The 14,047-nt window shown below is 35.4% G+C and overlaps 1 protein-coding gene across 12 annotated transcripts in view; it reads right to left on the bottom strand.

Annotated features, from left to right (window-relative positions):
• Positions 1 to 14,047, bottom strand: part of LOC136851231 (cyclin-D-binding Myb-like transcription factor 1) — a 672,051-nt gene that overhangs the window by 144,463 nt on the left and 513,541 nt on the right. For all 12 annotated transcript variants that reach the window (XM_067125176.1, XM_067125181.1, XM_067125178.1 and 9 more), the window contains exon 11: positions 4,290 to 4,502. In XM_067125176.1, the coding sequence (XP_066981277.1) occupies positions 4,290 to 4,502 (213 nt within the window). The remainder of the gene's footprint in view (positions 1 to 4,289; positions 4,503 to 14,047) is intronic.

Raw genomic sequence — 14,047 nt, 5'->3', positions numbered from 1 at the left:
CTCTAATGGTACATTATGAGAGGAACAGACAATAGCTATGGACTTTGATTTGTGGCTGGGTATGATTTGCTCTTTGTGCAGTGTTAGCAGATAAGAACCACCACTGTGAGATCCGTTATTTGCGGCCAGAGAAAGTGAGTAAGATAACTCATTAACACATATCTTTTAGACATTTTGTGGAAATACCCGTTTGTGTCGTAGTGAAACTCCTCTGACCCTCTATTATGCAATTTCCCGTTTTGTTCTCCACTATGCATTTTTCTGTTTTGAATGTTGATTTCTTTTAACACCATTTCAGGTTTCAATATATACGTTTCTTTTAATGGGATTTTGTGTTCATCCTGTGAGGACGAATGTTTTGGAAGTGGTGTTCATTACATACTCTATGACATTTATTTTGGCCTAGAATAATTATGACCTTTTTACATTGGTGACCAGGGTGTTAGTCACTAGTATTGGTTGGTTTAGAATCATTAATCTGATTGATTGTGAATCAGAATTTCCTCTAGTTATGATTTCCATTTATAGGGGGTGTGAATCACTCCATTTCATGACCATAACTTTTGCTGAATTACTCTCGTTAAATTTGCAAATAAAGTCTAGTTTTGTATCTGGTTGTTTAATTCCAGTAAGCCTTTGTCTGAGGTTAGATACAGGGAGAGGAGTCCACGAGGGAGAAGGAATGTGCTGACCCAACGCCAGGCCATTGCTACCAGAGAATGTTAGTGATGTTAGATAATTGACCTTGTGTAGGGTCAGAACAGTGTGGTTGGCAGTGGTGTTAGACATGAATAGATAGTCAAGTAGGTAAATAGACAGGGTATAGGTTACGCTTCCGAAGAGACATATCTTTTTAATATTGGTATTGGCATCTCAGGATAGGGATTTTGATGGTTCAGCAATTTGGTCTAGGAAGGTGTTGTGAAATGCAGTCGAGTCAGTCATTCTTCAGCGAGAGTGTGTGTGTGTGTGTGTTTAATGATGCGTCACGGGGCACCTGGTTTTAGTGTGTTTATGGGTATTTCTGGACTTTAGTTCATATTAGGGAATGTTTGGGAAAGGGGCATGTGTGCAGTATATTTAATTGCGGTATCTTGACCGCCTGCGTGTGGTAAAACACGCGAAAATGTGCAAATGTTTCTTTTTTCTCTCTCTCTCTCTTTTTCTTGGGTGGAAGGATTCTCACACCATCAAGCAGAGGCGTATGTAAGTGTCATAATTTTTTTTATTGTTAATTTTAGTGTCAGATTGGAAGTGTACAAACTGGTTAAGGGGGGCTGGTGGAATATGGTTTTTTGATTGCACTGCAGTAGTGACATCATCCCCTGAGTGACGTGTCAGTGATGTCATTAGTTTGGACGGAGTTTCTCACCATCTTCGCCATCCTCTATGCAGCGCATTTGAATTTTGGGTGTGGCTTATGTGTTTTGTTTTTTTTATATGGCAATTGGCAGTTCACATCAGTGTTAGGGTTTAATAAAGGGATTATCTAATCATTGTATTATTTCTGGGGATTGATTATTGTGTAATAATTTAATTGACAGTGGTTGAATTACTGTGAGTAAACATTCCTTATGCAAGTGTGTGTATATTTCTTAGATTTACATGTTTTATTTTGGGCACATATGTGCATGTATGCAAAGGGAGAAGCTGTTGCTGTAAGCTTACTTGGCAATCTTTGCCTTGATGATGAGAGAGACTGAAGCATCTGCGAAGTTTTGCACTCAGCGTTTTTTTTTTTTTTTTGTGTGTGTGTGTGTGCTTCGGCATATCATGGATGGGTTGGTGAGATGGCGGGGGGGTTTGGGGGGGAGATATTGCACTAAGGGGAGGGGGTCGAATTCTTTTCCCTTCTCTTTCTCTCTCTCTCTCTCTCTCTCTCTCTCTCTCTTGCTTCCATTTGCTCGAGTCCCATTTTCTTTATGTACGTGAGGGTAGATTCCCATTCTCTTTACTTGAGGGGGGGACTGAGTGTTTTTTTTTTTCCATTGAAGATGCAAAGTTCATCTTGACCTACTTTGGGGTCAGCTGAGTGCTTGGCCCGCCTCTTTTTTTTCCCATGGGATTTTGGATTTAATTGTGGGTTTAATTAGTTTCAGATTTAATTATGGGTTTAATTAGTACTTTCCTTTGATTTTCGGGATTAATTGTTAGAGCAAAGGGAATTAACATTGTGGCTTTCTTACTGTATGGGAATTCTTTCAGGAAAAAATTGTTTTTTCTTTTTTTTCTGTAAGGGGTGTTCTTTTGCAGAACTTGGGAAATTTTGCATTTGTGATCAGCCAAGAATAAGTTAACGGTCTGTGCATGGGGTCAGGGTGAATGTTTTTATCGATACAGGCGCCTCTATTAATTTGATGAATTAGGAGTTGTTCTGAGTGATGTTTTCCAATCGTTCTTTGAGACCTGCTAAAGAGACAGTATGAGATACTCAAGCAAATAGGTTATGGGTTTGGGATACATAGATGTGTATCTATCTCTTGGCAGTAGAACTTTTACAGAACCATTTCTGGTTATAAGAGGGGCTGTTTTGGGGAATACATTGTTACTGGGCCATCCAGCATGTCGGAGATGAAATATCTCGGTTCATACAGGGGTATGTAGTATAATTGTTGGAGTACCTGGTGTGTTTGTGCCTTATGAGGGGACGGATGTGAGTGTGATGGATGAAAATGATGGATCGGGGGTGCATGAGAATTTGCGGGTGGATGCTGAACATGTGTCGGTGGGTAAGAAGTGTTATAAGGGGGTTTATTGGATGATGTGGTTCTTGGTCCTGGTATGGCTGCTATGGCGAAAGTTCGAGTGAAAGAAGTGCATAAATCCAGACAGGTGTGTGTGGATGAGTGTAGCAAAAAGCTGAAGGGGTAGTGTGTACGGGTTCTATGAACAAGGTATCGAGTTGAGGGGATACTTGAGTGGAATTGCTAAACTGTAATGATTCAGTTTGCAATTATCAGAAGGATACTTATGCAATCGACTTTGCTGACTGGGTCAAGGAAGATAATTCAGTTGCTATTGTCGGGCATTTTTGTAGTTTTTTACAAGCAGATTTACAGACTAGGGGGCAGGTTTTTAGGGATCATTTAGCCAATGCTGATTATAAAGAATATGCTGGGGGTGTGGAAGATGTTCTTGCTGAGTTTGCGGACACAGTCGCACTTAAAGGGGATAAGTTAGAGTTAACAAATGTGTTAGAACACAAGGTTCAGTTGGAGGACAAGACTAAGCCTATTTTTCTTCCTTCATTTAGGATTCCTTTTAAGATTAGAGAACAGGTAGAGCAAGAGGTTAATAAATGGGAGGAGGAAGGCACTGTTAGGCCCTTTAATTGATTGGTTAAAAAAATAACAATAGCCAATGACATATGGAATCCAAAGGTAATCTCAACATCCTTTTATAAATGTATATACATTATGCATGTGTCAAAACTGAAATTGGAAGAAATATACAGTATTTCATATTATAATTACATTCCCAATCACCTCTTGGTTTACCAATAAGAGAAAAGTTTTGTTTAACTATGGTAAATATAGTATCAGTAAAATGTCTAGACGGGCTTACCATGAATATAATGCTGTAGGGTAATTCTGATTTCGTTACACTTATCTGAACAAAGAATTTTCCCTCAACATATAATATCAGAACATAAATCCAGGCATGATATTATTGGAATCATATCAAAATACAATAGACTATTAAGGAACATGAACTACAATTCTTGAATTTTTTTAATATCAGGACTCATTTGGGCTACACAGAATTTTCTCCTGGTGTTTACGCATCGCAAAATTTCACCTTACTTGAGTAAGTGAAAGCAACACCTGCCTTACACTGCTTCTGGAGATTATAAATATATTGTACAGGGCAAGTATATTTGTTTAATACTGTTTGTGTGCCAACACAATACCTTCTACGTGTACAGTATATATATTTGTGTAGGGTACTAGTTAACAGTATTTCAATTAGTTTATGGTATTAACAAAGATACATATAACATCTATTTTATCTGATAGGTATCTTTATGTCTTCTTATTTTCCATCAATAATCAAAATTAAAGATATCTGTAATAATTTTGCACAATAAATCTCTGCTATGAGTGAGCCCCTCCTATTTGAAGTAATGGAGGTCTTACAACAATGTTAACAAGATTCTCAGTGTTATCAACTGGGCTCACCACAGTAAGTATCCAAGAAAATACCTGCTTGAATGGTATAAAAAAATTAAATCTTTAACAATGGAAACTACAACAACAGTGAAAAAATAACTAAGTAGTTTTCATCCAAACCTGAGTTGATGATATTTGCAAAATTTGATGCTGGTATACAAAGTTTAACAGATCCAGATGGTAAATTCTCCTCAGCTAATCCTGGTGACTTTTCTTCTACTGATCCAGCAACACCTGTTGCATTTGTGGAAGCTGGTCCAGCTGTAGGCAACTCCACTAGGGTAGACTGTAAGAGATTCAGAGACTGCATATTGTACAGCAACTGACACATTTCTGGGGAAAAAAAGAAATGGTTAAAGTTTGAAGATTTTAACTAAAAAACCATTCTTAAATCAAACAAAAAAAGGTTTTAAAACCACAATCAAACATTATTTATACAGTATATAATATATATATATATATATATATATATATATATATATATATATATATATATATATATATATATATATATATATATATATATATATATATATATATACAGGTTGACCATCACTAATCTGGCATCATTGAGACCTGGAGGGTGCCGGATTAGCCATTTTGCCGGGTTAGCCATTTATTAGGCTAGAATACACGAAACCCAGTAGCTAAGGACCTCATCTTAGAATTAAAATATCGCATAAATCAGTACAAGTTGGTTAATAAAGAAAAGACAATTGTCAAATACAAGTAGTGCTCGAGTTACGATAATTCGACTTATGATATTTCGAGTTTACGATGGGGTTAGCAATTAATACTGGTACGAAAATATTTAGGAAATATTTTTAGATTTCGCGCAGGTGCAGGAAGCAGGTACAATCAGGCAGCGAGAGAAACCAACTTACAATAGAAAAACTTCTTTTCCTCCATCTCTTTATTCCATCTGCTAGTTAAAAAAGTAAAAGAGAATGATAAAAGTATTGTTAGTAACATTATACTCTTGCATAAATGCGTACAGCCATAAACAACTGAACGGGAAACTGTTGTTTTACTAATACTGTAATCGTATCGGATAACAACTGTTTTGCTTGTATTTCAACCATCGTACAGTAACACACAATTACTGTAGTTATGTTACAAATGACGTTAAGTACTGTACAATAGGAGTGATATATTTTTTACAATATACAGTATCCTTACTGTATTCACTTTGGAGAAAAGATCAGCAGGGAAATATACTGCTACAGTAACTTTAAGTTGAAAGTTGTAGCTGAAGCTGAGAAAACAATGTTCAAGCTGCTAATGACTATAAATTATCGTGCATCGGCAACATGGATAAAACTCGACTGTAAATAAAACTGGAGAAAATGTATTTTAATCAAAACTACTGGGCATGAAAGAATACAAATTACTACTGTTTTCACGCTGATAAAGAATAAATACGTAAAGCCCGTATTATGATGAAATCAAGAGAAAATAGCGAATGGAATCTTGATTTTTTTTTTACACAAAACAAACATGCCCCCAAAAAGGCCAGCCATGATTCCTGCGAACGTCATATATGAACGAAAAAAACAGCTAAATCAATTTCACAACGAGACGTATTTAAGTTATATTTCGACTTCAAAAAACTTCGTATAATGAAAAATATCCTTGTCCCAAATAAATAAAGTATCCATATTCATTTACACTAACTAGAAGCAAGAAAAGCACTTTGACTTAGTTAAATGCGGGGAAATAAACACAGCGATACTGATTCCCAATACAAAACATTGATCGCAATTTATAATACAAAAGCAATATGAGAATATACACAATGGGAAACAATGTAGTAAAGCATAACTTTTTAAAAGATCCATGAAAAAGATGCAACTTCGTTATGTTGATGTTTGTGTAATACTGTTAATATGTGAATAGAGTTCAGTATAATGTGGGCTAGGCTACCAGTTTGTTGTTGCAGCACACTGCGCCACCAAATCGAAGCGCCGGTGAGCGAGTTAGTGCAGCGACCTGGGAAATTTGAAAATTAGTGCAGAAACATTAGAAATTACTCTAGCCGAAATTTGTGCCGGTTTACTGATTGTTCCGGACTACTGATTGCCGGATTAGTGATGGTCAACCTGTATATATATATATATATATATATATATATATATATATATATATATATATATATATATATATATATATATATATATATATATATATATATATATATATATATATATATATATATATATATATATATATATATATATATATATATATATATATATATATATATACATACATACACACATACATACATACACATACATACAGTCATACTCCGAACTTACGTGAGGTTAGGTTGCAGACCCCCCCCTCACACAAGGCGAATTTTTGCAAAAATTTGGGAGTCTCTAAACATGCTAATAAATGCCTATTTCTAGAATTTAACCACTAAATATGACCCTAATCATGCTCCCAAAGTATTAAGCAAACTTTTAAGTGAAATTAAAGTTACTGTAATTCTATAATTTCATTTAAAAGTTAGCTTAATACATTACCCTTAAAAAAAGAAATATATGGTTGACGTAAAAAATATAGAAGAGTGTGAAGATTACATATAATATACTATTTCTCTCTCTCCCCATTCCACCGATCTATTTTTAGAAGTCTTCTCAACCTTGTTTTTAAGAACTTCTTTATTCTGTCTCTTTCTCTTTGTTCTGAAATGCTCTATGTCTCAATGAGTTCGTAGATGGTACAGGTAAATAATTAAAATTATCTACTGTACAGACAAAGACATACAGAGAAACAGTAATACGTAAGTTGTGCTAACTATGAGAGAGAGAGAGAGAGAGAGAGAGAGAGAGAGAGAGAGAGAGAGAGAGAGAGAGAGAGAGAGAGAGAGAGAGATATCATTACGTAAGAATCCTTTGACCCGCTAATTGGCAACACTCCCCCTTCCTGTCATATTAAATTGACATTTTGACAGCTCTGCCTTCGAGCTTCTCTTCAAAGAGTTAACAAAAGATGGGGGAAAGATATTTGTTTGCTTAAAATACGAATTTTGTAATCACAGTTTTATTATTATTATTATTATTATTATTATTATTATTATTATTATTATTATTATTATTATTATTATTATTAATTTAATCTTAATCTTATTAATATTTGAAAATTAATACTTATTATTAGGCAAATCATTTATTTATCATGCAAAACAAATAAACATATACATGTAACATAAAAATTCTCCCATGCCAGTAAGAGAGAGAGAGAGAGAGAGAGAGAGAGAGAGAGAGAGAGAGAGAGAGAGAGAGAGAGAGAGAGAGAGAGAGAGAGAGAGAGATTTTTATTATTTAATATATCTAATTTACACATAAAAAGCTTGAAAACTTCTAAATTACATAAAAAATAATTACTGTGAAAAACTTGTGAATAGCAATTAGGTTCCAATGAAAAGTTTGTGTGTCTGAATTAGCGCAAGTTTAGGGTGCAGTATTACTGTACACACACACACACACACACACACACACACACACACATATATATATATATATATATATATATATATATATATATATATATATATATATATATATACATACATACTGACCACAGTTGGTTACTTCAGTGAAATATTAATTAAGATAAGCCTTGAAAAACACTCACCGTGACAGCCCTAAAACCTCATCAAACACATGAAGAAATAAAATCACACATAAGAATAATGGTAGGTTGCTAACTGAAAGTTCTGATCCATACAAGATTCTACTTTACTGCACACAGATTATGGCATTTCAAATAGCACAATACTGATTCAACTCTCAATAAAGAAAATTAATGATAAAATTTACAGCACAACAGTCAGCAGAGAGCCAGTGGCTTGGGTAATACAGATTTTGGTTCCTTTAGGAATTCACTACATTTACATAATTCTTGCAGTACTGCAATGCTGATAAATCTGCCTCAGTAGGGCAGAATTCTCTAGGCAAGACGAATGTCCAGGGAACGAGGGTGAACAATATAACATGTGTCCGGAAACAGAATAATCCTAGATAAAGCTTCGTGGAAATGTGGGTTCTCTCACTAGCAATTATAAGAACATGGCAGGAATAAATTAAGAGTTCACTATGAGCAAGGGACGATTAATTCACGAAATTAATTCACACAGGGAAGCACTTGAACACTGGGTAACGGAATATCAAAGGGTAATTACTGGGGAGAGAAATTATGAAATGAACTGAGAGATTCAAGATAAGGAACAGAGAACTGGTAACACTCAAATGCCAACAGATGTACTGTGGGTTGCCTTGCAATGTGCATTTTGCAATAATGGCTGGATGACCTGCAGAGTTTTCCTTTTTAGACCTCACAAAGCCACTTGTAGCCTATGAGACCCAGTTCACTGAAAGAGTGCCGGGCACATGACACAGCTAAGGAATTACAGCAAGACTTCTTTTACTGACTGAAAGGCAGACTGAATAAAACTGAGCGCAAGCACCCTGTCTCACATCCCTATATCACTGTCGGATTGGCCTGAGGGCAGACACCATCCCCTTCAAAATGGGGACATCAGCTGGTATCTGTAAAGAACATTCGAGAACCAGTACAAAAGCTCACACAGCAGGAGGTAGATGAAGAACGGGAGTAAAATCTGGGATGTTCAGTTTCCATGGCGTAAGCACTCCTAGTGAATCATTTAATTTCCTACCTGGACCCAGTGCGAATGACACACCTTAAAAGTACCCTTCTTCCACACTTGTGTGTGTAGGCCCTGGGTGACCACCCCTAAAACACAGGACTTTGACCACTACATTAAGTAAAAAAAGAGACAATGGCGGCAGAAATCTATACGAATATATATATATGTACAGTATATATATATATATATATATATATATATATATATATATATATATATATATATATATATATATATATATATATATATATATATATATATATATATCGTTATATATATAATTATATATATATATTATCACAGCTTTACGCTGCATCATCTCTGGTTATCTAGCAGAACGGTCAAACTGATACACCGAGAAGGGGGTACATCAGGGGCCACAGAGGTCAGAGCAAGAGTGAACTTTTAAGGTGCGTCACTTGGCAAAAGTCACTCAGGTAGAAAGATTAAAGTTATCCATAGTGCATTTCAGTGGTAGCTATGTTCCCTTTCCATAAAGACAAATTTTGATAAACCTCCTGTTGTGCACCACTTTCTGCTGGTTCTCGATGTTTTCAGAAGTTGTTGGTGTCCCGTTTTGAACAAGATGGTGTCCTCCCTGAGGCTATGTCTACAGGAGAAAGCAGCCTCCTTAGAGCCAGTCGAAGTAGTCTCAGCGTAGCTCTCACCTGTGACAGACGTCTCGCTATCCTACGCCCAACTGGGCCGTCTTTGTTTTGGCACATGTACCCAGAAACTGGATCTTAGACCACAAGAGGTCTGGCAACGAGCCACCATCAATTGTTGAAGGAAGACCAGTCCATTCATCTGCCCACTGTTGCAAAGTGCACTTGCAAGGGGGATTTCCCACGGTACATCTGAAATTAACATTTGAGTTACCAGTTCCCTTTTCCTCTTACTGAAACCTCTCATTTTGTTTCACAAATTTTTCCCCATTAAATGCTCTTTGAAATCCTGTTACCACTGTTTCGTGTGTTCTCTGTGTGATATAATTTTAGTGACTTAATTGTCCTTTGTTCCTAGTGAATTAATTTATTCATTCCTCCCATGTGTTATTAATGCTAAGGAAACATCCATCCTCCACGAAGCTTTACCTGGAATTATTCTATTTCCAGATACATGATACATTGTTAACCTCCCTCCTTTCATAACCATCTTGCCTAGTGGAAAATCTGCCATCAGGAGGCACTCTAGTTAACCTTGCCAAATTGCAAACTAGGTGTTCCTGCAGCTCAAGTCCCAAGGATCCCATCGTGTTTCCTGAGCCCTCAGGCTCCGTTGTACTAAATTTTGTATAATTATTTTAAGATTCTAGAAACCTAGCAAAGTTATATTTGCTGTTACATTTTATCACAGGTTTACTTTGTTAATAATTGCATGAGTGCTTTATTCTCAACCACCATGCCATGACTGTGTGCAATAAAGTATAATCTTGTAATTAATCAGAGTTTCCAATGGCAACCTTTTCCCCAGTAATTTGTCCAATTCATGTTTTTTTATGCATTATGACTGGTCACAGTAAGTGGTTTTGCAAGGTCTAGGCAAAAATCCCTATTACATTTATCTCTTCTGTGCTAATATGTTATAATATACAGAATATAAATAGTATATATATATATATATATATATATATATATATATATATATATGAATATACACACACATGTGTATGTGTATATATATATATATATATATATATATATATATATATATATAAGATATGTAAGAACAAGTTATAACGTATATATATAAGGCTAAATATAAATAGATATAGATAATGTCAGCTATATAAAAATTTAGATATAGATTAAAACAAGAACTTGATATAACACCTAAATAAAAGTGACTAGAAATACAGGGAGGAAATAAACAAACGAAAGAAACCTATAACGAACGTAGAGTAAACAAACAGGCAGTATATATAAACAGTATCTGGATAGTGTTGGTATTAGTTTTTATATAACACCATCAACTATCAATAATTTTAAAATCATAATATAACCACAAATCTTGGAATGATTCCGAACATTGGAAATGTCATTTAAGAAACGGACCTATCCACATCCAACGTAGACTACATCTGGGACAGGTATATTTATAGATAATGTTGGATGTCAAAGGAAGGACTCAGTCTGTCCTTCACTCTGAAAAAGAACATTTATTTCAAATCAACTTCAGATTTACAGCTGGCAATTCATTTAAATAATACATAAATGGATTGGAACTTAGCATAAATACATAATTTGGAAACGGTATATGGGTAGGTTGTACTAAGGCCTCGACACAGTTACCACACATTTTTTTATCCAATCCAGAATCAAAGATTTGTAAAATTAATGATTTTAAAATTATTGGATTGCCCGTCTTTTTTGACATAAAAACTAATGTACCAACACTAAACACCCAATTCAGACAACTGTTTATAGCTATTTTTGTTTACTACGTTCGTTATAGACATTTCCTCCTGACAGCTCTTGCCTTGGTAGGTTCCTTTCAGTGAAACAGGCAAAAAGTGTATGAACGAATTGTAGATTATAAACTGTTCTTGTAAGAGTGACACCTGTTATATATATATATATTATATATATATTTCTAAAAAATCACAAAAATAGGTACATTGAAATAAATAAGTTTTATTTATATGATGAGAAAAATTCAATAAGCTTTGTCATTTAATAAATTCAGCTGACTGATGGAGAGGGGTAGGAAAATGACTAGCTGCTGCAGCAATTCACAAAAGTAAAATAATATTAATTCATTACTATTTGTGTTAAAGAAGCAAAAGGTCTAAACAATTGTAGGTTACAGAGTATAATCTAAATATTTTTATCTAATTAAAAAAGAAAATATATTCTCATTTCAATATTAATGGACGAGTTTAAATTAGAACTGCTGCAGCAATTCACTTAATATTAGGAAAGAAGAGAAAGGTCTAACAGAGAGAGAGAGAGAATGGAGAACCTGAGAGAGAGAGAGAGAGAGAGAGAGAGAGAGAGTTCATTGGTTCTTGAGTTTTCCTGGGCATTGCTGGGTTGGTCAGCTAGTACACATTATATATATATATATATATATTATTGTATATATGAACTGATCATGAGCAGTTGTAACCACCCCCTCCCCCCAAATAACTTAACCCTTTGTGAGTTAGCTGACAGTGTGTTCCTTTGTGAATTGAACTAACAGACAACATAGGTGGTGATGCTATGACTCCAACGTTGTAAGAAAAAGTTTGTTACATCTTAGCATGGCTTGGAGTGCCAGGTTAGCATCTCTAGATTCCTTCTTTGCTGGCTTGCCCGATCTATGGGATCAGAACAACCAAACACCATCAGGCATAGCCGATGCCCTGTCGGGAGGACACTTGAGATGATGACGCAAAGGTGTGACAGTCTTTCCCCGGTGACCATAGAGTAGACTGGTGTCAAAAAAGATTGCTAGTATGGCAAGCCGTTTCAAGTCCCCATGATCGAGTTTACCTCTTTAATGCAAATTAGTCATAAATTAAGGGGCGCCCTTGGTAGCTTGAGAGAATATACTCTATGTTAAACGTTCCCTCGATTATTATTTTTGCATGCCCTATGCATCATGCATGTAAACTTGCTCTTGTCGTGTTTTCCTTAGGTATTTGAACCCACAAATGACCCAAATCAGGTCATATTAAATGGTGTCAAGTGTGGGGTAAAATAACGTCTGTGCTAAGCAATTTTAGCCGACATAAAGTGATATGAAGTGAAATAAACATGGAGAGGAGAGGAAGTTTGGCGGATGGCGCTGACGAGGTCAATAGTGAAACGAGTGAACTAGCTAAAATAAGTTATGGCTAAAGAAATAAGCAAAATTGGTGACCAGTGCTAGCAACGAGAAAGGTAAATCTAGTGGCCCTATGACTTCGAAAAACCCAGTGGTATCTACACAGACAGAGTGCAATCGTGGGAAGTCTTTAATAAATTACTGTTGTTAGATAGTTTTGCGCCCAAATTTGACAATGTGCAAAGAAGAATTTCGTTTGGCAGAAGCATTCACGCATGGGCAGACAAAGATTGGTGCTGAAGAAACAAAGCCTGATGGTTCCTGTTCCTGCCAAATGACAGTGATGGCACCGATGGTGGCACCCAGTCAGCCAACCCTCCCCTGAGCCCCGTAGCATGGACCAAGTAGAGCAGACAAGGGAAGGGAACAACGAAGGAAGATGGCAACAGCAGTCCATTCCTGCCAAAAGGAAGAAGTAGAAGGTGGCATGGGGGTAGTGCTGGGAAGAAACCGCAGGGCCAACTGGGCAGTAGTGACCGTGCCCTGAAGAAAGGGATGCCTTGTTGGGAGGAGAGGGTTTACATTACTATTTGAAAATTAGTAAATAATTAATTTTTCTATCATAAAAAAATGTACAGTATTTAGTCACGAAAATGAAATTAAAATAATTAGTAAATACTTTAGATATGCTCTATTTATTAATTATTTTTGCTTTTTTAATAACTGGTATCTCTTCTTTCTGTATCTTCCTTTACTTCCTCTTACTTCTTCATAATGAACACCATATTCTTTGGAAGCTTGAATTTCAAGTCAATGGCCCTGTGGGCTGCTTCTTCCATAAGAATAGGTTTCATTTACTGAATAATAATAATAATAATAATTCGAAAAAATCCACGAATAGGTGAATTTTCCACGAATTACTCGGAGTTGTTCCACAGAAAAATTCTTAGATAGGTGACTGCGAATCCTGAACCGTGAATAGTTGGGGTCGAGTGTGTGATATATATATATATATATATATATATAGTTGTTCCACAGAAAATTCTTAGATAGGTGACTCGAATCCTGAACCGTGAATAGTTGGGGTCGAGTGTGTCATATATATATATATATATATATATATATATATATATATATATATATATATATATATATATATATATATATATATATATATATATATATATATATATATATATATATATTTTCTATGAATGTCCGGAGGAAACTTGATTCTGGGCAGCAACAGATGAAAGCAGGGAGTTCTTTACATTATTAAGAAACCTACTGTATTTTTTACACATATGACTCAATACTAGGGTAATTTCATAAACAACAAAGCAAGGGAAAAACTGTGGCTTAGGGCCTTCGTCATGTGAGGGAAGATTACGTAAACTCAAGGGTTCTCTTAATTATATTTACATAATAAACAATGATCAGAAGAATGACGAAT

The sequence above is a fragment of the Macrobrachium rosenbergii genome, chromosome 23 (assembly GCF_040412425.1).
Source record: "Macrobrachium rosenbergii isolate ZJJX-2024 chromosome 23, ASM4041242v1, whole genome shotgun sequence".
NCBI classification, from domain to species: domain Eukaryota; kingdom Metazoa; phylum Arthropoda; class Malacostraca; order Decapoda; family Palaemonidae; genus Macrobrachium; species Macrobrachium rosenbergii.
The sequence above is the reverse complement of the archived record's forward strand: the minus strand, read 5'-3'. Positions and strand labels throughout refer to the sequence as shown.